General features: G+C 53.8%; 10 protein-coding genes across 10 annotated transcripts; 3 read left to right on the top strand and 7 right to left on the bottom strand.

Moving 5' to 3' along the window:
* Positions 1-1,902: 1,902 nt before the first annotated feature.
* BO97DRAFT_408482 (NCS2 family permease) lies at positions 1,903-4,241 on the bottom strand. Its single transcript, XM_025695879.1, has 5 exons — positions 4,021-4,241; positions 3,036-3,956; positions 2,870-2,974; positions 2,691-2,814; positions 1,903-2,622 (listed from the first exon to the last, which is right to left on the bottom strand). Exons 1-5 carry the CDS (start codon positions 4,108-4,110, stop codon positions 2,111-2,113), a joined length of 1,752 nt encoding a protein of 583 aa, XP_025547448.1. The 5' UTR covers positions 4,111-4,241; the 3' UTR covers positions 1,903-2,110.
* Positions 4,242-5,214: 973 nt separating this feature from the next.
* Positions 5,215-7,121, bottom strand: BO97DRAFT_354579 (MFS transporter; the record flags this gene model as incomplete). Its single annotated transcript, XM_025692104.1, has 4 exons — positions 5,215-5,452; positions 5,531-5,662; positions 5,739-6,725; positions 6,799-7,121. The coding sequence occupies 4 exons, from the start codon at positions 7,119-7,121 to the stop codon at positions 5,215-5,217; spliced, it is 1,680 nt and encodes a 559-aa protein (XP_025547447.1).
* A 271-nt stretch (positions 7,122-7,392) lies between these two features.
* BO97DRAFT_224302 (serine hydrolase domain-containing protein) lies at positions 7,393-8,762 on the bottom strand. Its single transcript, XM_025690673.1, has one exon. It carries the CDS (start codon positions 8,609-8,611, stop codon positions 7,454-7,456), a length of 1,158 nt encoding a protein of 385 aa, XP_025547446.1. The 5' UTR covers positions 8,612-8,762; the 3' UTR covers positions 7,393-7,453.
* Positions 8,763-8,874: 112 nt separating this feature from the next.
* Positions 8,875-10,951, bottom strand: BO97DRAFT_408481 (MDR family MFS transporter). Its single transcript, XM_025695878.1, has 4 exons — positions 10,607-10,951; positions 10,526-10,555; positions 10,044-10,476; positions 8,875-9,996 (listed from the first exon to the last, which is right to left on the bottom strand). Exons 1-4 carry the CDS (start codon positions 10,778-10,780, stop codon positions 8,915-8,917), a joined length of 1,719 nt encoding a protein of 572 aa, XP_025547445.1. The 5' UTR covers positions 10,781-10,951; the 3' UTR covers positions 8,875-8,914.
* Positions 10,600-11,591, bottom strand: BO97DRAFT_224298 (uncharacterized protein). The gene has a single exon (XM_025690672.1). It carries the CDS (start codon positions 11,360-11,362, stop codon positions 10,790-10,792), a length of 573 nt encoding a protein of 190 aa, XP_025547444.1. The 5' UTR covers positions 11,363-11,591; the 3' UTR covers positions 10,600-10,789.
* Positions 11,592-11,794: 203 nt separating this feature from the next.
* BO97DRAFT_377024 (zinc finger CCCH domain-containing protein) lies at positions 11,795-13,996 on the top strand. The gene is made up of 5 exons (XM_025693044.1): positions 11,795-12,292; positions 12,344-12,391; positions 12,446-12,746; positions 12,794-13,101; positions 13,152-13,996. The coding sequence occupies exons 1-5, from the start codon at positions 12,095-12,097 to the stop codon at positions 13,791-13,793; spliced, it is 1,497 nt and encodes a 498-aa protein (XP_025547443.1). The 5' UTR covers positions 11,795-12,094; the 3' UTR covers positions 13,794-13,996.
* A 914-nt stretch (positions 13,997-14,910) lies between these two features.
* BO97DRAFT_461827 (uncharacterized protein) lies at positions 14,911-16,562 on the top strand (the record flags this gene model as incomplete). Its single annotated transcript, XM_025699384.1, has 1 exon — positions 14,911-16,562. The coding sequence occupies one exon, from the start codon at positions 14,911-14,913 to the stop codon at positions 16,495-16,497; it is 1,587 nt and encodes a 528-aa protein (XP_025547442.1). The 3' UTR covers positions 16,498-16,562.
* Positions 16,563-17,465: 903 nt separating this feature from the next.
* On the top strand, positions 17,466-18,233 carry BO97DRAFT_428588 (uncharacterized protein; the record flags this gene model as incomplete). The annotated part of the gene is made up of 3 exons (XM_025697308.1): positions 17,466-17,714; positions 17,795-18,169; positions 18,219-18,233. The coding sequence occupies 3 exons, from the start codon at positions 17,466-17,468 to the stop codon at positions 18,231-18,233; spliced, it is 639 nt and encodes a 212-aa protein (XP_025547441.1).
* A 562-nt stretch (positions 18,234-18,795) lies between these two features.
* On the bottom strand, positions 18,796-20,832 carry BO97DRAFT_224184 (putative aquaglyceroporin). Its single transcript, XM_025690670.1, has 4 exons — positions 20,532-20,832; positions 19,880-20,475; positions 19,286-19,827; positions 18,796-19,225 (listed from the first exon to the last, which is right to left on the bottom strand). The coding sequence occupies exons 1-4, from the start codon at positions 20,569-20,571 to the stop codon at positions 18,913-18,915; spliced, it is 1,491 nt and encodes a 496-aa protein (XP_025547440.1). The 5' UTR covers positions 20,572-20,832; the 3' UTR covers positions 18,796-18,912.
* Positions 20,648-22,038, bottom strand: BO97DRAFT_224220 (uncharacterized protein). Its single transcript, XM_025690671.1, has 2 exons — positions 20,747-22,038; position 20,648 (listed from the first exon to the last, which is right to left on the bottom strand). Exon 1 carries the CDS (start codon positions 21,818-21,820, stop codon positions 21,095-21,097), a length of 726 nt encoding a protein of 241 aa, XP_025547439.1. The 5' UTR covers positions 21,821-22,038; the 3' UTR covers position 20,648; positions 20,747-21,094.
* Positions 22,039-23,352: the final 1,314 nt, after the last annotated feature.

Raw genomic sequence — 23,352 nt, 5'->3', positions numbered from 1 at the left:
GAAGATGGGGTCGGATAAAGAGGGCAGACTACAGGAAACGGGAAAAAGTTGGATGAATATGCAAGAATGACTGCGAAAGGAAATGGTGATGGTTGATTGATTGATTGTTGGTTAGCTAGTCATTTGGTAGTTAGTTAGTTAGTCAATTAGTTAGTTTAGTTAGTTAGTCAGTACTAAATAGTAGTGGTGAGGAATTAAAAAGACGGAGGTGATCGGGAACCAGCAGAGAGTTGAGTGAGTTAGTTTATTGCCTGCTTCAGAAATGGTAGCAGATCCCGTGCAGGAGAGGAGAAGAAAAGCAGGGAGGTGGGGGATGAACGGTGCGAAGCATCATTGGGCCAGAAGAGTATCCCTTCCACTGAATCGGGACCAAAGTGGAGAATGTGGTTTTGCACCTTTGGAACAAAGAAGAAAGGTGGAGAGAGAGAGTAGAAGGTGGATCGACCCGCTTTCGACGCTCATACTCAGTAGGAGTACACTGCAAAGGGAGGTATGTATGTTGCAAGAATGATAGATACTCATACCTCTCAGATCGTATGTCTTTGCAGTGATACCTACATACAGACAGCCGCAGTAAGAACTATTGACTGAGCTACAGTTATTACTTACTAACTTTCTTTCTCAGTTCAGCTCAGTTCAGCTACTAACGCAGTTTGCTTGATTGAGTATACATCATACATACCTACCTACTGTACATCATGGTAGGTCTGGGTTTGATTCCCGAGCGGATTCCTTTCTGCCGGCCGAACCCAAACAGGAATGGGGCGGAACTCCCGAACCGGCAATGATGTTGCAGCGACTGCATCTGACTGGTTGTCATGGAGTCACGGGACCGGGCGGCCCGACTATCACTAAGCCTCTTTCGGTCATCCGGCTGTCGCCTCCGTTCTCCGGACGAATTGGTTGGCTGGCAGTTGGTGCCTGGCTATCTCCGGCGGCCGATCGGGACTGCCAACAAGGTTGAAAGGTTGAATGGGAACAAGTGGGCAACAATGACAGCCTTTCAATCGCAGTCAATCATCAATCAAAAGACCCCTCCAGCATACCTCCATAGTACTAAGTACCTGCGATCTTCTCCTCGACATGGTCTCGATTCGAAAATTCCTGAGTCTCCACCAACAACCAGACAAACAAAGAAAAGAAAAGAGAAGAAGAGGACAGAAAAAAAGGTTTCCGAGCCAGTGACCATCCAGTGGTCAAACACTTCAGGCTCATTTTTAGACCCTCGATTCCCAAGAAAGCCCCTCCTTACAGTTAAGTCGCCATACACCTTAGCCGTCAAACTGGGTCCCAGCATCGGCATTCCCTCCAGCCAAATTACTTATCGTGGTGCGTGAAGCCCACCGGAAACCATTTCCTATGCCGCCCAGACCCGACAGTCTCCATCGAATATCGCCCACCAGCTGAGGCCTAACTCGATCTGGGCCAGTGGGTGCGCGTGGTCACTGGTCACGACGATGCGGTGGCAAACAGCGATCTTGCTGTTCCTGGGCATTGGGTAATCAATGATGCAGGGGGCGGGTATCGCGAGGATTTCATTTCCGCTGGGTCTGTGTGCCGATGCTACGGAGCCGTGTCCCAAAAGTTATGGAACAACACTAGTAATATTAAAGGTAAGAAATAAAATCAAATCGTACTGATAGAGATCATATTTTTATGAATAACAGGGATAACAATACTTATGATATATAATTTGTTGATTAGACACTTATTCATCTTGATTATAATTCTTGGCTTACTTTTATTGGCTTGATATATCTGCCTGCATAAGATTAGTAGATTTATACCTGCATAAAGTAATCTCAATGCATCAGAGAATTTAGCGTTGTTCCATGACTCTTGGGACACGGTTCCGTAGTTTTGTTGGAGTTACTCAAGTCATACGAAAGTGGCAAAGAGGGATCAGATCAATGAATATACAATTAGTGATGTGGATATTATGGTACTCATGTACAGTACAGTTGACTAAGGGGTCCGCTGCAGACGGAGGAGAGTCGACGTCGGCAAGTGCAGCCCGGCTCAGTAGCCGCCAGCGTTGGACGCCTGACGCCTCAGGCTGGCAAGAAGCTCAGCTCGGCTGGTTGTAGCCTCAGACACTCCGGTCAGCTGATTACAACGAATGGCCCGTGACGTCGACCTGCTTCTTCTCCCGCGACACCTCCTCGTTCGACACCACCGACACCGATTGTCGCTCATCCTCCACCTCCCCTCCGATCGTTCGATCCTTGGCATCTTCGCGCCAGAAGTCCTTCTTGCCTCGCGCCGCCCGCTTCAACCATGGCGGGAAGACCCCTCCCGGCACGCGCCAGGTCCACGGCTCGCTCTCGTCCAAGTTCGAAGGCACCAATCGCCCACCAGTCACCTTCGCCAGCACCCAAGTGATTCCGTTGATCGTGATATAGCTGCAGATACCGGCAATCAACCCGTACGCGATCGAATACGTGAACGGCATGATGGCGATCGTCAAAAATGCGGGGATCGCATCGCCGTGGTACTTCCAGTTGATTTGAGTGGCCGCCTGCGCCATGAGCGCACCCACGATGACCAGCGTGCAACCGGTAGCCCAGGGGGGAATGCTCGCTAGCAATGGTGCGAAGAAGAGTGAAATGAAAAATGCGAGGCCTGTAACAGAAGCTTTAGCAAGCTGAGAGAGGGGAGAAGAAGAACGAACGACAACAGGAAGCACATACCGGTGACACACGAGGCAAGACCTGTCTTGGCTCCCTCTGCGATGCCTGCTCCACTCTCCACGAAAGCGGTGACGGGGGGAACACCAAACAGAGATCCGATGGAAATCGAGATGGCATCCACCATCTGAGGACGTTAGCCTTCAGCACCAGACCGCGACAACAGCGAAAGGATCACTCACATAAGCGATGGAACTGCCCTCGAAGTCCTGCGTGACCGGGTCAATCGTACCAGCGTAGCGCGCCATCGAATACAGCGTTCCCGTCGTGTCAAGGATATCGACATACTGCTCCCGTTAGTCGCCGTACCGTACGCCGTCTCAAGCGGTCGCGGAAGATCCTACATACCAAGAACGAGATGAAAGCCAGACCGAACTTGGCTCCGTGGCTACTGATATCCCACTCCTGCGCGACCAGCGTGCGCGTAATAGGATGGAAAGTGACCACTTTCTTGAAGAAATCGAACCGGCTGTCTCCGATCGCGGAATGTGGGAAGTAGGTAACATCGGTGGGTCGAGGCCATGAGATGATCGAGACGAGAAGGATACCCATGATGATGGCACCCTTGACTCGGTACATCATCAGCACCACGGTGAGGACGCCGCCGCAAAAAATTCCAATCCACATGGTTGGGCTACGCATGACCGCGGAAGATGGACAAGCACCCGTCGTGGCGTCCTTCAGACTTTCAGTGCATCCTGCCAGATCGATGGGGACACTGGTCCCGCCAGTGACTAGGCCGATACCCGCACTATAGGTCAGTCCGATCAGGGTCAGATACAGCCCGATACCCGTGCCGGTCGCCAGCTTAATCGAGGCGGGGAGCGCACGGGCCAGCCACTGCCGGATTCCCAGCAGCGTCAAAGCCAAGAAGACGAAACCCTCCACGAAGACAGCCGTCAGGGCGATTCCGTAGGGAACCAAGCCCGACCCGTGATATCCGACCACGGTGTATGCGAAATAACTGTTAAGGCCCATACCTGGAGCCAGCGCGACCGGTAGATTTGCGAACAGGCCCATGCAGAAGGTGGACAGGGCCGCAATAGCGGCGGTGGCGGTGACCATATCCCGGTTGACCTCCTCGAGACACAGGAGGTACTCCGTGTTGGTCGCGCAGAGATCGGACATGCTGTCCTCGGGACAGACGCAAGGCCCGCCGGACTCGGAGGTAATGGTGGAGTTGACACTGATGATGTACGCCATGGCGAAGAAGGTGGCGAGACCGCCGCGGATCTCGGTGAAGAAGAAACTACCCTTACGTTCCTTGGGCTAAGGGAGGGATCAGTCACGTTCGCGATGCACCGCTGTGCATCCACAAAGTGCCACCACTTACATGGCCCGAGTTCTCCAACCGGAACCATCTCCCCACGGGGCTGCGAGCCACCGCGAGATTGGTTTGATGCACCCAGTTATGGAAACCCATGGTGCAGGACACAGTCTGTTGCAAGGCAGTCTATTGACAGACAATCAGACGCGGAGAGAAATGGTTAAGGTAACGGTGACACTTCCACCTGACACCCTGGGGAACCGGGGATTTTATGTGGCGGTTCAGGCAGAAGCGGCGAAAAAAAATGTCGCAGCCGGGGAACGAGGCCAAGTGATAAGCACCCCCACGCGATCGGGAAAGCAACAGATTTTTTCACCTTATCAGCTTGGCCCCTTGGCGTTGAATTCGCGAACATTGGATTGGTCGCCCGGCCCATGGGTGGCGTCCTTGGCAATTTTCCAGTTGATTCGAGTGAGGCAGTAGACTACAGTTACTACGTTGTGACGCAAAAGGAACAGGGATTTTATCTGGTTCAACCATTCAACATACACCCCTCAGTTGAAACATCCGTGGTTGTCACTGGCTAGGCTATATTGCATTTTCTAGCCTGCATTGAGTTCCCGTCTCATCACAAGCAATGATGCTATTCCTAACTACTGATCAATCCTAACTATCCGTTTACCATATCGTTAGTTCTTCATTATGACCGCTGACAGGATTAAGTGTGTACACTATGGGTAAAACTGCAGAGTGTCCTTTGAGTGGATGATGGCACGTCTCAATCGTGCATCTCGACAACGTCGTTTGCCCTTCCTCCCTCTTCAATGAAATTTTAAGACCTCTTGAGCATGCACATCGAGCCCCGTTCTCCACAACTGTATGTGCAGGGGCCTGAATCCATTGTGTGAGAAGCTGAAAGGAGGCTCCTTCCCGTTGACGCAGGGTTGGTTTCCCGATGAAGTCAGAGGGTTGGGAGACAGTTGAGAAAGTGGATGGGATATCATCCTGTGTGGAATTTTGAAGGTGTAGAAGCGGTAGTGAACCACTTTTCCTTCCTTAACGGATTCTTCTTCATCATGTATACTGTTAATCTAGTATAGATATCTCGCCGACGGTTATACCGGTTATAAGTCCATCCTGATCGTTATCGGTTAGGGTTGCATCGCTAAGCCGCGGGAAAATAACAGCGGCGAAGCTTGGCAGCCACCGGAAAACTCAAGAGTAGTTCTATCTATTACGGAACATTTTCACATGTGCTTATCAACAAGTTTTCTCCTGGAACACCGCCGGCGACGGCGCGAATTTACTCTTCCGTCGCAAGGTGGGCCCATAGAGGATGAAGCCCAACGGGATGGGGATCATGATCGCGGCCAGACAGCCCAGCAATGTCCCAGCCCATTGCACCCCGAGATTGACGAACATCTGTTTCGCGAACAAGGGGAAGCATGCGCCCACGGCGGAGCGCAGGATAGTGTTAGCAGCGAAAACCGAGGCGGCACTAGATTATCTTGCTCGTCAGCTGATGGATGTCTCGCAGGATGCAGGGGGCGAGGGTCTGTCTCCACCATCAACCCACAATTGCAGATAAGAGTCGATAAGATAGTTGAAGCACTGCAAGAAGATGCAGTAGATTCCGAAGCCGGTGAACACGCCCGACGCGGTGGGAGCCATCCAGTGGATCGAACGCGTCCAGCCCGTCCAGCCGTACCTGAATGAGTCCCTTGTTAGCTCTCTACGAGTAGCTTGTTTAATCGGCTGTTCCTGGGGCAAACAAAAGACCTTACCAAAACAGCCCAATCGTAAAGGCCGCGCCACCCACAATCGCAGGAGGTAGCCTCCACTCCGGCACCGGCACGTCTCCATTAGCAATCAACTTCTTGGTGTACGTGCCCTGACTCATGAGCACGTACGCGCCCCCGGCAAACTCGCCGATGATCAGCCCGATGAACGGCAAACTGCCCACGCCCAAGTTCATGCCGTGAATCCCCTGGAAAACGACCGGATACGCCCCCAGCAGCGCATACATCAACCCATAAATAAACGACATATACAGGGTGACCAGGAACACGATCGGCTCGGTAAAGAGCATCCGAAACGGCCGGCTAAAGTTCACGGTGATCAGCTCGCGCAGATCGATCTCCACCTCGTCCTGCTTGGCATGGATGCCCCAGTTGCGCGTCTGCCGCCGCACGATCGCCGCCTTCTGTTTCAGGAGCGCCGGCGCGTACGTCTCGCGGTAGAAGACGAGCAAGAGCGCGAATCCCAGGAACCCCATGATGCTGGCGATGTACATGGTCCACCGCCAGTGTAGGTAGCTCATCGTGATGAAGCCGCCCGTGAAGGGCGACGCGAAGGGCCCCACGAAGACCGCCATCGCGAACATCGCGACCGCCACCCCGCGGTTCCGGTTGTTGTAGATGTCGGCGAAAGCGGCCGGCACGATGGCTAGCGGGCTGGCCGCGAAGAGCCCCGCGAAGAATCGCGTGAGCATGATCGTCTGCACGTCTTTAGCGGTCGCCGTGCCGATGGTGAACACGCTGTACCCGAAGATCCCCGCCGTGATGGGCCAGCGCCGGCCGTAGAGCTCCGACAGTGGTGCCCAGAGCGTCGGGCCTGCGGCGAAACCCAGCACGTAAAGGGTCACTCCGAGGGTCGCGACCTCGGTGCTGATGTGGAATTCGGCGCTGATGGCGGTGACGGTGGACGAGAAGATGGCAGAGGCAAACGAGGAGACGAAGGTGACGTAGGCTAGGATGACGGAGAGGATGATCCTGTGGAGGTGCCAGGTAGGTCAGAATCGTGTTGATCAAGTAGGGCGCGTTCACCATGTAGCATCGAACTTACTTCGTCCGCGTACTCCAGTTATGCGGATGCATCGGGTCCTTCTCGTCGATGAACTCAACCACATACTGCTCCGGGTCCGGGAGCAGCGGCGGAAACTCCTTCCCCCCGCCCATGGGGAGCCATTGCTCGCGCGGCGTGCGGGTGCTGCCCACGCGCGAGCCGACGGTCGACGAGTGCGTGAGCCGGAGCGACTCGATGCGCGAGATGGCGACGTGGCTCTGGGTTTGGTGCAGGCTCGTGGTGGTGCTGCGCACGGGCTCGAAGCTGGGGTGTTCGGTTGGGATGGTTGAGAGGGAGGAGGAGCTGGATTGCGGTATGGGCATTTTTATGGATCAAGCGGAAGGAAAACGGGGTGATGGGCATGGCTCGACATGCTGCTGGTGTTGTATTTTGTATTCAAAGAGTGAAAGTGGTGGTGTCATTGCCGGGAGAGAGCCACGGTTCAGTCGGGATAGAGATCGTTGATAGTACTGATTGGTACGGATGAGGGCTGGATGAGAGGGCTACGGTGATGTCATGAGTGATAAATTTCGCTACAGCAGTATTCAGACTATACGCAAAACCATAAGCTCTTCAGAACTATCTCTAGAACCATGGAGAACCCTCAGAAGTGTACAGTACTCTCTCCCCCTCCCTCGGAAGTATACAAACAACCCTACAAACCGGCCAAATACCCCTCCAATGCCTCATAAACAGCAGCCACATAATCCCTGCACTGCCCATTCTCACGCAACCCATCCGCCATCTTATTCATAGTATAAGTCACAGTTACGCCGCGCTCGGCATCCATCAACCCAAGCGACCCGCCCCAGCCAGTCCAATAGCCCACGCGTCGCCCGTCAGGTAACCACTCCGGACCCAGCGGCCTCGCAAGCGCCATCCCAACCCCAAAAGTTACGGGCTCACCGAGCACAAGATCAACACCAGACACCTGGGGCTGGAAGATCAACTCCACCGTCTCAGGACTCAGAAACCTTTTCCCATCGACCACGCCTCCCAATGACACGACAGACAGAATCTTGTTCAGCGCACGCGCATTCCCAAACCCATCCGACGCGCCCATCTCCGCCAGCCGGAACTCAGCCGTCGCCGCACTAGCAACCGAGAGCGGTGCGCTGAGGAAGGTGCGCATGGCGACGCTGGCGGGGTCGAGGGCGGGGATGGCGAAGTTAGGCGGGGGCACGAGCTCGGCGATGCGCGGCCACTCTTGCTCCGGGATACGGAGGTAGAACCCGTCTTCTACGTTCAGCGGTCGCGTGAGTTCGGACTTGATGAACTCGCTCAGTGAGGCCTGGCCTGTTACTTCCCGGATCAGTCCGCCCAGTAGCCATCCCTGCGTCAGCATGTGGTAGCCTGAGGCGCTGCCGGGCGTCCACCACGGTTCTTGGGTAATAAGTTTCGCGGTTGTGAGGCCCAGGTCGTATAGCTCTGCTGGGCTCGGGGGCGTGTCCCAGCCTGAGAGCCCGGAGCTGTGGCTGAGGAGGTGGCGGACTTCGATGTCCTGCGAGGCGCGGAAGGCGGGCCAGTACTGTGTGACCGGCGCGAAGGGGTCGAGTTGCTTCCTGTCGATTAGGAGGAGGGTAGACAGTGCGGTGACGAGCTTCGTGAGTGACCATACTGGGACCACTGTGTCGTGCTCCCATGGTTTTGGTGATGTGGTTGTCGTTGACCCGCCCCAGAGGTCGACTACCGTCTCCCCGTTGACGGAGACGCACAGTGCGGCGCCTAGTTCGACGCCGCTGGCGATGTGATTGGCGAAGGTCTCGCGGACCGACGCGAAAGCTGGGTGATTGGTGCCGTGGATTGTGGTCATTGTTGAAGTAGTAGTGGTGGTGAGGAGGGAATGAGGAGAGGGAAGGGAATTGGAGGATGAGACGGGGGAGGGGAGGAGGGGAGGAGGGTTAAAAGGACACAGTATATAGAACAAGACAAAGAGGCGCGGTCTGAGACGAATGCTAACTAGTGCTGAGGCGTCGGTGAGATTAGACGATCGGCTACGGATTTCACCCCAGTTGGGGTTAGTCTCTCGCCAGCCACAAAGAGCGTGGAACAAACATTCGATGAATTGCGAGATATCATGGTTTTCTGGTTTTGGATCGGATCTAATCACTACGGATCATCCCCGACACTTGGCCATCTCAACTGCGTGGCCGTCCTCCACCGAGCTATCCTCCACGTCCTTGATTGGGGTCGCATCTCCCAACCTCAAATCCTTCAACGACAAACTAATCAGGAACCCGAATCCAGCCACCGCGGTATACAGCACCCATACCCAGCTCAACGCCTCCGTCAAGCTGTGTAACACCACCTCCCTCTCCTCTCCCCTCGGCAACATCTTCACAAACGCCCCGGCCGCCGTAGAGGCCTCCACAATCTCCCCGGCCAAGGTATCTCCTAGCACAGCGGCCATCGTCCCTTGCTTCGTACTCACCACATGGCCATACACCACCGACCCAACAACGACCGACACCGCCGCAGCCAGCTGCCGCACAAACGAGAACGTCGCCGTTCCGCGCCCCAATTCCTCTGGCTTGGTGTTGGCCTGTAAAGCAATCAACGTCGCCTGGAAATTCGGCCCGATGCCCAGTCCCGCCACCACCTGGAACAGGATGATCCGCGGCCAGGACGCGTACGACTGGAGATCGATGTAGAGCCCATAGCCAAGGGTGGTGAACAGCATTCCTAGGCAGATCGCTTCGCGGGAACGGCCGGTACTCCGCATGTAGAACCCCCCAAACCCGGACGAGATAGACAGGGCGACCACCAGCGGGAGCAGATACACCCCGCTCATGAGGGAGCTGGCCAGGAGGACATTTTGAAAGTACACAGGAAGGTAGAAGCACCCGCCAATGAACACAGTGGCGTGGCAGAAGTTGATGAGGAGGATGGTCAGGTTGTAAAGGTCGGAGAAGATGGTGATCGGAATGATGGGCGTGCGGGCGTATTTCCATTCATTAAGCAGGAAGAGCCCGGCGGTCACCAGTCCGAAAATAAGGAGGCAGATGATGGTGGGGGACGACCAGGGGTACTGCGAGCCTCCAAACTCGAGACCGAAGAGGACCATGAGGGTGGCACCAACGATCAGGAAGAGACCGATCCAGTCAATGGCGAGGAGCCCGGTGGTGAGTGGAGTGAGCGGGGCGGTGTCGAGTTGAAGAAAAAAGAGGAGGCCAAAGAAGGAAAGGCCACCGATTGGTACTGGAGTCGATTAGACGGATCGTCAATGTGATGATGGAGAGACATACAGTTGATGTAGAAGCACCAGCGCCAGGTCGAATATGTGGTAAAAGCGCCGCCAATGATGGGTCCAATGGCACCAGCGATGGCCCAGGTCGCACCGAAGATTCCTAAGTACGCAGACCGGCGGCGCACATTGAACAGATCAGACACGCAGATATTAGCCATCACGGTGATACCTCCGCTCCCAACGCCTTGTATGGCTCGACCCGCGATGACCATGGCGACGTTGATGGCCACGCCGCAAATCAGACTCCCCCCGAGGAAGAGCACCACTGAGATCATCAGAATGGGTTTTCGACCCCAGATGTCGCTGATCCGACCCCATAGGGGCACACACGAGGCGTTAGCAAGGAGATAAGACGATGCGATCCAAGAGTATGCGCTGTCGGAGGCTTTGAAATGGGCCACCATTTCAGGAAGGGCCGTCGAAACGATAGTCTGTCAGGGGTGAGTACATCATCCGTGATCATCCAGTACATGATCTTACAATATCCAGCGCCGCCAGGAAGACGCATAACTATGAAAAACCGTTAGTATTGTTACACTGGCTCCGCAGTTGCGCACATACACTGAGTGCCGCCATCACGATTGCGATCCTTTGCTTGCTCTGATGGTCGGCCGGAGAATCGTCCTCCGCTGCGACTGGAGGTGCATCTTTGCCCACAGCTTGTTCCGACAAATTGTGCTCATCTTCCATCTGATGGTATGGACCAGAAGACGATTCTTCCTCTGTCTTAATCATGGGCGAATATCAGGGGTAAAGAAGTGAGAAAGAAAGAAAATCTAAAGTTGTAACGAGCGACAGAACAAGACAAAGAGGATATGCTTGAGCAAACGAGAGTGAAATGGATGCAACCTTCAAGAGAGATCCAAACAAGGTGCCTGGGAAGGCCAACCCCAGGCAACAGGCCACGAGGGCCGAGAAGATTTGGATAGCCGAAGCTCCTTGACAGCCCATCTCGAGGCATGTGGGCCCCACCGGCTCGATCGAACCTGCTGTCGAGCCACCCGATACTGGGCGGCGATTGGCAGTATCTGTCTGGGCTCCGCTGAATGCCAATCCACCCGACGTCATTTCATGGCGCGTGGGAATTGTTTTCCAGGCTAGGGCTGTGGTACCCGTAAGGGGTAAGGTAGTTGGTAGTGTTGCCTCGGTTGACGAGGGGTCAGGGGAAGACGGCAGAAACCTCATCCGTCGTAGCAGCAGAATCTTTGAGGAATTGGTCTCATTGATCTCACAGTGCTGGTGACATCCATGGTCAAGGGATTTGTCTCCCTTGGGACTTCTAGGGAAGAATCTGAATCGGTTGCATAGTGAGGGCATCCACAGAAGAAACTTTCGGCTCAGCAGCCATGGCTGGCCCAGTGGAGCACAACGAACGGCAAAGCCTGGCCGATCTCGGCTAGGAACTTAGTTGGTGTTGGAGAGGATCCATTGAGACGAAACTCCTTCGAGTGAAGGTTGTTGAGCTTGTTGTGGTTTGGCCAACATGTAGTAAATGCAGATTGGTAGAGAGGAAGAAGACATCGAAGAGAAGCATTTGGAAGCAAGGCAGCTGAAATGTGCGTAACCCAGTGCATGGATGAGTCAGTAATTCCCCGGTTGTGTCAGATCTGGTCAGGTGATCTACCCCACCAATCCCCCTCTCACCGCCTTGCCTGGTCTTGTAATTCTTATCGATAAGACGCTCTAAGCGATTGCCAACACAACAAACAATTTCGGAGCTGCTGCCTCCATCCTGATATCACCGCATCATTCAATCATCTTCAGTCTTCCATTCACCTCTCCTTCTAGACCGGCAGCAATCGGGTCGCGTTCAACCCGTTCTGACAACCCTCTCAGACATCTATTCCCTTATATCTCCACTTATATTCATCATATCGGTTGAATGCCTGCCGCACCTCCATCCACTTCCACTACTATAAGGGGCAGGCGACCACCCACCCCCCAGTAGTCCATCAGCTTCACCTTTCACCAGTCTCTCATTCTCGACTATCGTTATCCTTGAGTACAACTCTCGCAATCAAACACTTTCTTACTCCACCAAAGCTCGAAATGCTCGCAGATGCCGACATAAACGCTCTGGAAAGCCACCTTGGCACCGTTGTGCGTGATAATCAACAACACCACGACAATCTACAGAACCTGCTTCAAAAATTCCAGGAACTGCTCCAGAACTATAACAACTTAAAGAGTGACTACGAGGAGGAGAAAGAGGGACGAGAGCGTTATAAACGATTGGCAAGGGCACAGGTATGCTGACTGCAGCTCCTGCTTGACCGGCGGCTGAACGGGAACACCTAGGAACGAAACCCCTTCGTGTTGGTTCTAGTCGATGGTGATGGCTATTTAGTATGTACAACTGCTCTTAACGTTATTTAATGCCTCAGCTGACGCAGGCTTCAGTTTAGAGAACACCTGATAAGAGCTGGAAGCGATGGTGGTATCACGGCCGCTCGACTCCTGCATGACGCGATTCGCGAATTACTACACGATCGCCTTGGGGCCCAGGCGGATCAGTGTCGAATAATGGTTCGCATCTATGCCAATGTTCTGGGATTGTCCAAGGCGCTGGCACGCTCGGGGCTTGTCGGCCATGAGGCTCGCTCATTATCTCCCTTCATGGCCAACCTGACGCGCTCTCAAGATTTGTTCGATTTTGTCGACGCAGGTGATAAGAAGGAAGCGGCGGATCACAAAATAAGAGGTCAGACGTTCCTCCTGTTGCGACCGTCTGCGTACTGACAAGAATAGAAATGTTCCGTCTGTTTGCGGACAATAACCAATGCAAGCATATATTCTTTGCTGGGTGCCACGACGCCGGATATACAAGCTTACTGACGCCCTACCGCGGTCGATCAGAGCGTATCACCCTCTTAAAAGCGGCTGGATTCCATGCCGAATACGATAACCTGGGCCTGCCGGTCAGTGAATTGCCGGCGGTGTTTATGTCGACATCCTTCGGTGCTGCTCACTCAAGAGAATCCCCCAGCCAGTCTCAAAGTTCGGCACAGACCGTACCCCCCTCTCCTAGCCGCCAGGTCTGTCGGCATTATCAAAAGGTATGAAACGGTGTGGTTCAAGTCTCGATGCAGATCTAAAGTGGTTGCAGGGTACATGCAGGTATGGAAACTCATGCACGAAGCTCCACATACAACCAAGCCCACAACTATCTAAATTCACCGACGAAAATCCATCAATTTTTGATCGAGAAAAACCTTTCACACCCCGGACTCAGGACTACTATGCTGCCAATCTACCCGGGACTACAAATCCGTTCTATGGGAACCACGTGCCTACCAATAAGACAGGCGACCGCATTGACACCTACTGTGCGGTGCCCTCCCCGGAAGCATGGGAATTATATACCCGACGCGCCAGACATCATCGGCCTTGCAACAACTTTCACTTGGCCGGGCAATGCGATTTAATGAACTGCGACTTTGATCACTCCGCCATCGACAAGATCAGCCGCGGCGTGATGACCTACATCCTTCGTCAGCACCCGTGTGCTACTGGTCTCGCTTGTCGGTCGCTCAAGTGTTTTCTCGGACATCATTGTCAGAAAGACGGATGTCGGGGCACAAAATCATGCAAGTTCAATCGTCATGCCCACATGCTGGACTTGCATGTTGTAAAGTGGGTACCGGCCATAGAGAAAGACGTTGCCGGATCCCCCATGAGCGACGCCTCTGGAGAGGCAAGCCCGGCCGAGTCAGACAACGCCTACGCATATCCGATCAACAATATGTGATTCTCAGGCGGTTAATGGTCCACGGGGAGCAGTCCACTCGCAATTCAGTACAATCTCCAAGATTTAATCAAGTGTAACAGGAACATACATATTACAATTACAAAGGAATCGGAACTCGGGAACTCCGCCTTCTGAACTGGGTGGTTTTAGGGATACATGTATTACAAGATTACCCATTGAGGTAATGCTGCGATATTCCGAGCAAGAAGAATATAATGCAATTGTTCCCCTGGGATTTCTCTTAATTTATCTCGCAGGCAAGGTGGTGCTCACACTTGCGGCAAGTGATATTTTACTTTCGTTTCATATCTGCGATGGTTGGACGACAGTCTCACTTGCACCGCTGACGAAGGCCCTTGTCCATCTTCCGATTGTACAAAAGGCAGTAGCTTGCTCGCTTGGCTTCCTATCTACTAACCGGTGAATATGCGCCGTTGCAGCATATCAATGCTAGGTATGCGCAGGGATTTTATTGTCCCGTTTTCGAGATAAGCACGCAGAGATCAGGAAGCTCGGAGTTTGCCAGATACAAGGTATCCTCTGACGATGAACATCAGCGCAGAGCAAGCGCAGAGCAAGCATCAGCAAGCTCTCTGTACCACCAATTCAATCCCTCGCGCCAAGTATGTCGTCTTCGCAAGCGCCAATTCCTTCTGAGTGAAGTGAGCTTGCCAAGGCAGGAGAATCCGCTATGGGTGGCTGAATACGCTAGCTCTTTCAGTCCCAGCTTTTCGAATGGAACGGAAAATCACACTGGCATCGCTTTGTTTTGCAATGCTAGGTAAGATCCCTGTTTGCAAAGGTCTACCCTATCTCAGTTGTGCCGGCAACTACCGGTAGCCGGTCCGGTCCAACAGACCATGCGGATCTCTACGTGAGTCGGCTGATGCTGGCAGGTTTCACTATGACGACAAAGACGACAAAGATCGACGTGCAAAGTTCACTGTCATATTGCAGCAGAAGAAACCTAGCGTATTGAATTACAAAGAAGTTGCCTGCCTAAGCCCGTCTGTCCAGATGCCCAAACAGGAAAATATAAAGGTCCCTCATGCCGCCTGAATATAACATCCCGGAAGACCAAGAAGCATCCGCGCAGGCTCAGAAAGGGTTATTCACAATGCCGACACAACTGACAAGACTGGTCCCAGTATGTTCGCGGTGCAATAACACCTACAAGCCCCGAGCGCTGGCTGAGCTGCTCAACGCCCGACGCCAGCTGCTCCAGCACTCTAGGAAGCCCACCGACAAGGCAAATGCTGACCCGGGCACCAGTCCAGAGCTGGCTCGAGATTTCCTCGACATCTTCAACCGTAAGGGTATTTCCGACAGGGAAGTGTACCAGATTCTCGACCCGACCATCAAGGGAAAGGGTGACGGGCTAATAGCGCTTACAGAATGGCTAGAGGATTTGGCGTCCACGTCCCCGCCCGCCTCCGTGACCCAAGAGGAGCAGAGCTCTTTGCACGGCTCATCAATCCGTGGCCGCGCCCGAAGCCTCGCTGAGGACGTCGTCGCCAGCACGGTGCTTCCGCCGCCGTCGCGCCCTGCCTGCAAATGCAGGGCGGCGTACACGGAAGCTTCTGCGCCGCTGAGCTGCCTCGACCTGGCGCTGCTGACGGACGCCGTGCCGGCCATCAAGTTCCTCTTTCGACTAGGCCTCAGTCCTTTCACCGTTCTACCAACGAGCTTCAACATCCTAGGCACCGCGATCCTGGCCTCGGCCACCGCCATAGTCACCCACATCTACGAGTCCTACACCATCCCCGTCGAAGCCAACGTAGGCGATGAGGACACGACGACGCCGCCCCCGGGCCAAAAGCGGCTGCACCCACTTCTCCTGGCGCTCAGCGTCAATAACATCGCGATGTTTTCCCTGATTCGGCGCTACACACCCAAGCAGGAAGTCCCGCCCACGGTCCTGCTCTGGGCGGCCGAGCACGCCGAGGTACGCACGGTGCGCGCGCTGCGAGAAGAAGCAGGGGTCGTGGTGCTGGGCAAGTCCGACGAGGACCGGATGGTGACGGCGGTGTTCAGCGAGGAGGACGTAGCGGACCTTGAGGCGGGGTGGATCGAGACCACGGAGCCGATACACACCTCTATCATCATGCTGCACCACGCGGCGGCCAACCTGGCGACCGACGACGGCATGCTGCGGTACCTGATCGGCTTGCTTCCGGCGGACCGGCGCGTCTACGACGGGTTCCTGAACGCGCGCTGCTGGTACGGCATCACACCGCTGATGGAGGCCGTGTGCGTCGGCAACTACGCCGGGGCCGCATACCTGTGTACGTTCCCTGACCTGGACCTCGACGCCGTCAACGCCCGCCACATGTCGGCGCTGTACGTCGCCACGCGCCACTTCGATGTCCGCGCCATGGAGATTCTCTTCGACGCCGGCTGCGGCAACGGCAACGCCCGCGCCGACAACGACGGCCGCCCCGTTAAGCCCCCGCTCTACGCCATCATCGAGGGTCATCGCCGTGCCCGCGTCCATCGCTTTGACCCCGCCGAATTGGAGCGCCATATCGCCCGCGTCATGGACACTGCCCGCTTGCTCTTGCTGAAGAAGGCTGACCCCCGCATTCAGTGGGGGGAGCTTACTCTTTTGGAGGAGGTCAAGGCTGAGCCTGCGCTGGAGAAGCTGGCCCGGATGTTGGAGCATGAGGTGCTGGGGCAGAAGAATTTCGCGCTCAGCCCTGTTTGAGCTTTGCATTGGGTTTCAGCGTATCTCCAAAATTGATTTTTCTTCAAAATTAGGATTGATTATAGGATATTTTATGAGAATTTTCGTTTCCAGGTGGGATGAATAGTAGGAGGTGTAATGAGTAGTTGTTTGTACAAAGTTGTAGGTCGACTTTCCTTGAAAGAAAATGACTGAAATATGAAATACCGGATTAGATGCCAAATACGTGAAATGTAGTATACGAGAGAATCATGCATGATAAAACCACCGGAGCAATTTTATAAGAGAGATTATGCATTGTCAGTCACTAAAAAAGTTCAACATTGCTTCAAGGTATTACCAGAGGACATCCGAATTGTACACGCATGCGATGTCTACTAACTATTTTCTCGGACGACCTTGCTCTCGCCCAGAGTGACTCGAGCCGAGGTGTGAGAACATGGAGTAGCCAACACCAGAGTGCCATCGAGAGCGCATCGGAGGTCATGAAGCGAGAAAGGATCAGAGCTCAGAGATCACCCACCCTCTTTACCAGACTCCTCTTTACGAGAGCCCCCTTTACCAGGGAAGTCCGATCTTCTGACATGATCCAACGATAAAAGACCAGATTGCTCTCGACGACCTTTACTGGGTTAATGCTCGATCATTGCTTTGTTGCTTGGACGGAGATAATCTGCTATCCAGGTCAATGTTCCGTAGAAGACAGAAGGTTGCTATATTGATAAAGAATGCCAGCAGCGTTCTTTGTCTGACCCAGGACTTAAGTATGATATACCCCGGAGCAAATTCCAGAATCACCACTAGGTTGTGTATAAATAGCATACGTGCGGTTAATTCCAGTCTGCATATGTGGCACGCTGGGGCAGATAGGTCTAGTCATCGAGCTTCCGATGATACACAACGCCCACAGCACTAAGCCCCCAGACCAAATCGATTGGCCAGTTCTTCCTCATGCTCACGGAGCAGATGAAGATCAGGTGGTGCGAGACATGCCATCAGCCAAGCTACCCAATAAGACTGACCAAGATGTGGGGGATCGGATCCCCAAGCTCCCGCGGCCGTGGACCGAGACCATCTCGCCCCTCGATAGCACGAACCTGGGAGTAGCGCTCGTGGCATTCTGCCAGAAAAGCGCGGTGGATCCAGAGCATTTCCGCTGGGTGCTGCAGCCGGATTCCAGAGGGATAGATCCCGCCTTCGGGGCGCGGACCCTCCGTACACGGTCCAGCGTTGTATCCGTGAGAATCTGGGCCAGAGCTGTTGGGCGTACGGGATCTCCACGGATGGGAAGGAGCTGATATTCCCGTGTCACAGCGAGAGCGAGAGCCCGGTGGTCCATATGTGCGTGCCGGCTACGCACCTGCAGGCGCTGGGTTGGGCGCTGGCGAAGGACGAGGTGGACAAGGTGAAGGTCCTGACTGCGTGCGGCATCGAGCCTCTGACGCCGGTCTTCCAGGGATCCATGCTGCTAGGGACGGCGATCCTCGCCGAGGCGAAGAATGTGATCCGGTGCCTGTACCAGCTCTACAGACGAAGCCCGGAGACGAAGGCGCATTTGACTGGGTTGAAGAACTTGACTGGGCGGGTTGTCTATCGCCCGTTGGGTCTGGCGGCGGCCATGAAGAACAGAGGCTTGATGGATCTTCTCCTGAAGCTGCAGGGTGGCCTCAGCGAGAGGAAGGATTGGGTGACAGTGCGTTGGCAAGAGAGCCTGACGACTCTGGAGGCTCCACTCACAGTAGGACCCTCTCTCGTAGATACTAGTAGCCTCGTCTCTCAGACTATATACTTACGCCATCCGCTGCGCTTCGGTGTGTGGTGGTGGATCTGTGGCTGGCCCAAGGCTGCTACACCGGTCTGTATGAGGCTCTTTCCCCCGGGCCACAGGGGCCCACAGAGGAACTGCTGGGTAGAACTGGCCGACCTGGTCCAGGAAAGCTCATTGTGAGTGGGAAGTCACCCAGATGCTGTGATGAATTATGCCCGGCATACTAGGAGACTAACCTGGTCATTTTTGCCTGAGGCGGCTGACACAACGGTGCACGTAAGACCTGGCGTAACGTTTGCTGATTAGGTTCCCACAAATCAGAGGTATGGTTAACACTTCAGCAACGTTGTGGAGTGGTTGAGGTCCTATGGCAATGTAGTTTGAATCCAGTAACTGTGTCACGTCGCACTGGAAAGCTGAGACGAGATACTTGATTGTGCTCTGGAGACTAAGTAAGAATGCTCTCTTCAACGATAGATGCAATGTTCCGCATGTAGTGCTTTTGAAAACCATGATATTATTATTCCGAAAAGAAATGTGCGAGTGGAAACGATAAAGAAAAGCAAAATGACACCAACAACGCCAGCGCTCGTGTATATGCTCTAGACCCATTAGAATCATCAATCCAAAATCGATATAAATGTGAAGGAGATGCTTGTCGCATATGCTCAGTCCTGATTCTCTTCCACAGCCTTCTCCAGATCCTTGATTTTGTGCCGCCCGATATGCAGCTTGTCTCTCAGATTCTTCTCCTTGATAAGCAACGCGCGCTTCCGCCGGCGAGGTGGATAGTTGACGGGACTCTCGCCTCCGGTGAAAATTGCGAGATCGTAGACCATTGCACCGAAGAGTCCTCCGAAGATATCAGCTATCCACGGGCCCCAAACCCACCAGACGTTTTTCTCCATGAATACTTGGCCGCCCCAACCAGCCATCAGGACGGTCAGTCGTGGTCCGAAGTCACGGGGCGCGTTGAAGCATCTGGATTGCAGTCATTAGTACAGTTGTTCCTAAAGCTCCAAAGAAAGTAGTTATACTCACCCGCCTGTGTTATATCCCAAAGCCAGCAGCAGCACCGTAATCACAATTCCAATAATGAAAGCCTGCATACCCGCACCGGGCGGTGCGTTGGCATCATCGCCCAGCGCCAAGATAATGCCGACCAGGATTGCGCTGCCGAGAAACTCGTCGAAGAATGCGGTTACCGGAGTCACAAAGTCCTTGGGGCCGGTCAGGAGGGCTTGACTGGCGGTAGTTTTACTCTGTATAACTTGAGACTTGACAGAAAGGTCGACGATCGCGTCGTGATATATAGCATACGCAAGGCCGCCTGCCGTGATGGCCCCGAGAACCTGGGCGAGGACGTAGAGTGTGCACTTCCTTGCTGGAAAGCCACGCCACACGGACAGTGAGATGGTGATTGCCGGGTTAAGATGGGCACCGGAGACACCACCAGCAATGTAGATACCGATCATGAAACTGAAGCCCCAAGCAGCGCACTGTGACGCATAGGTTCCAGCCTGTCCTTGCGATGTGTAGTGTGACAAGCCGGCACACAGACCAAGGGTGATAGCCACACTCGTCTAGTGGGTTTGGTCAGCTCTCGATTAGTGGGAGGAAACGAATCAAACTCACTCCTAGCCACTCCGCAAACGGCTCTTTCGCATAGAAGCGGACTTTGGACCATATATTGAAGAACCCATCAGGCTCCAGCTCTTCACCATTCTCCTTTGCCTCCTCGGTCTGAGGAATTCCGGTCGGCGGTTCCTCAGCCGCCGGGGGAGGGCGTGATCGTCCGTCTTCCTGCTCTTCTTCCTTTCGATCCTCTGGTAAGGCACCGTAGCGCATACCATCGCGGACCACATGGGGTAGTGGTTGGGCAAGACTCCAGACCGGTTTACCGGGTTCCGAGTTGCCGTAATGAGGGTTGTAAGAGTGATATTCCGGATGGATATAGGGGCCGTACGAAGGCGGCGCGCCCCAGAAGGCATTCGATCCCGCTAAAGAGAACCCGCCGGGGGGCTGACTTCCCTGGGTTTTGGAGCGAGAGACATCGTCTCTGGGCTCCCCAGTTCGTTGGGTCCGCGCAGTAGCCTGTCGGGATGCGGGCGGTCGGTTGTTCGGGGGTCGTTCCTTAGGCTGCGATTCCTGCGATTTCTCGTGATCGGTCGAAGATTCGTCGTCGGTCTCGGAGGACTGAGATTGAAACTCCTCAGGATCCGTCTGGACTTCTACGGTGGCGTTAGCATCATCAGGCCACTACAATTAATACAGCGTAGGAACAGACCATCCACCTCTTTTTTGTGCGATTCGAGCGCGTTAGCCATATAGTTAATGTCGACTTCAGCACGCACGGAAAACCAAACAGAGCGATTTAAGGACGGTTGTCAAAGAAGATGTGAATCTTAATTAATGGCCGAGCCTATATAGGACGGATTTAGCAGAAGCAGCCACTGGTTTGCAGTCAACAGAGCGATGGGTTCCAGAGCGGATCTTATATACTTAGTCAATATTGCGTCACAATCAAGACGTCAGAAAATTCGACGGGTGACGGCCAATAAACGATCTTCGTCCAGAACGATAAGATCCATCGGCGCCACACCCCAAATACCCTCTTCCAAACACTCTTCCAGACAACAAATTGGCACACTGGATTGTGGTATAATCAAGAGCACCTGCTCACGGGTATACCCCTGTCTGGTAGTCGTACTCATGCAGTGAAGACGCTGGAATGACTGCAACGCCCCAGTGTCGAAGGGTGGCCAGGGAGCAGCAATCATGGTAGTGAGATCCTCATTATTGCATGGCAGCTCAAGATCGGGCTTCTTACCAGCCAGTCAACTTGAGAGTCTATGGTGGGTAAGGGTAGTTGTAGCGGTCGGGGTCCAGTGCCTGAATATGCTTGTCGGGTAAATGATCTACGGCAACAAAGACCATCCGTTTACTCCGAACAAAGTACAAATAGTCTAATGGCGAGAGAAGCCGACAAGTCCAGAGTTGATTGGCGGGTTCTGAGAAGCAAGGCAAGTCCACGCCGGCGTGGTTTGGCATGCCGAGCAGTGAGCTCGGGATGGTTGGCGGAAGTCCATCCGTTGCGCACGCAAGCACATTGGACCGGTTTGTGAGGATCGGCCAGTTAGTCAGTCTCAGCGGACGACGGGGAGAAAGGTTGGCTCCACTGGTGACATCGTCGGCCCAGACAATTCCGGTCCTGGTTGGCAACGAACCCAGCTTGGAGCTGAATAGAGTAGCAGTCTCTGGTGCATTCGACAAGGAATTCACCCCATGCTGGACAAACGTTCCATTCATCAAACGGGGAGTGCTGATCGGAAGATCTTCGGAGTGCAGCCCGACTGGAGGCATCTCTCCCGGGCAGAGGACAGACCAGCCACCATTCGCAGGAACTGCGTGTGTTTCTGAGGATGTAGTGTGATGGATTGATTTATGGAGGGAGTTCAGGGCGACAGGTGCCAGATAATGACACACACTCTCTCGAATGTAAATGAGTAAAGCGTACTCTTGGAGAATTGATGTTGTTGAGTTCTTCGGCATGTTCCATGCGATGGTCTCGAACATGCCGGAAAATCCCAAGGGGGAAAGTGAAACGGCGCCATGACATCATCACCCGCTTCTTACCCAATTAGGACACCGGTCGCCTGATCTCTCAGGCCGCCTTCAGTCTCGATCACTTTCTGGTGCCTGCGATCTTAGGTATAACTACGCCGTATCTTCTCCAACCATCTCCCCTCTTCGCATCAGGCCACCTTTGGGATTGCAAGCTTCCCGTTGTCAAGGTCAATAGATTGTCCAACACGGAACAGGGTGCAGCCAGCAACAACTGCAGCATTGTACTTGGAACTCCTGCAAGTAGTTGTGACATGTTGAAACACTATGTTGAATCTCCTCGGCCGATGTCCCGATCACATATTGCAGACTCATGAGCACTTATCCTTACCAGCGGTGGCTCACTCCGCTCACTCCCCCATGGATGTCAGAGCAGCCACTGGGCCAAGCTAGTCATTCCCATGCTGAGCAAAAATATCCCAAGGGAGCGAGCGGTCTTCCCACCCCACTGTGGTGTGCTGCTTTATGCACAGTATGCGATTCACGAACCTAGTGGCTATTAAGAAGTAGATGTCAAAGAATCTTTCAAAAATGGCGACGAGGCCAAAGTGAGCTGCATCTGCCTGCTCTTCGAAAGTAGTTAGGTATGTCCGGAGAGCGAGATGAATAAGGCTATAAGTAGAGGGCGTGTAGAAAGCCACGCTGGCCATAATACCTCACAATTAACTTTCATCCTGGCCAGGAATCTAGTACAACAGAACTGGCACGTCTGTAGGATGGCCTAGATGCAATGGCAAATGGCAGTTGATTTGCAGTCGCATCGGTGGGGATTGCTCACTTTCACATTCTCAATTGGAGGCCAACATCTCGCATCGTCAGTGGTTCCGCGAAGCTTTGAGACACATAATCATGACCTTGACCTGATGGGCCCAATGCTCGAGGCCAGCCGGGATGCACGTGGCTGGACAGGTCCTTGCGACTCCTTGAATCTGAGGTGTATATGAATTTTCCCGAGCGAGAGCTGTAGTAGGACCCGGATGCATCCTTCAAGTGATTCAACCAAGCATCCTAGATGCTGGCAGATTTCTGCTACTTGCCATATCAATGCCGAGCATACCCAAGCCCAGCATTGCTGGCAATATTCCTGCCTATCTTATAGACTTCTCGCGGCAGTCTTTGGAGACCTTGAGTTCACGGCTCAGCCGATATAGGCATTGGCTTGAATCCCAAATTCGATAATGCCGTCAAGGAGCCGAATCTATGCAGAGAAGTGACCTACACAGCCGCTCCATCACTCGTATGCAGATCCTTGGCTCTGGCAGACTTCCCTGGTATTGTATAAGATTGTAGCGCAACAAGTCAAACCCACATGTTCATTTGATAATGTTTGCATGCCGTGTCACCCATGACTGAGGTTCTCGGCGTACCCTGGGGACGATTGGACCGGGGTGTGCAGGTTAGCCATTGTTCGAGTCTAATCATTGAACAGCGGTCGGAAAGTCTCTTGCGAGATGCATTGATCGGGAGTCGGTTTGATGTCTAGT

This window comes from Aspergillus homomorphus (genome assembly GCF_003184865.1).
Source record: "Aspergillus homomorphus CBS 101889 unplaced genomic scaffold BO97scaffold_51, whole genome shotgun sequence".
Taxonomy (NCBI): domain Eukaryota; kingdom Fungi; phylum Ascomycota; class Eurotiomycetes; order Eurotiales; family Aspergillaceae; genus Aspergillus; species Aspergillus homomorphus.
The sequence above is the reverse complement of the archived record's forward strand: the minus strand, read 5'-3'. Positions and strand labels throughout refer to the sequence as shown.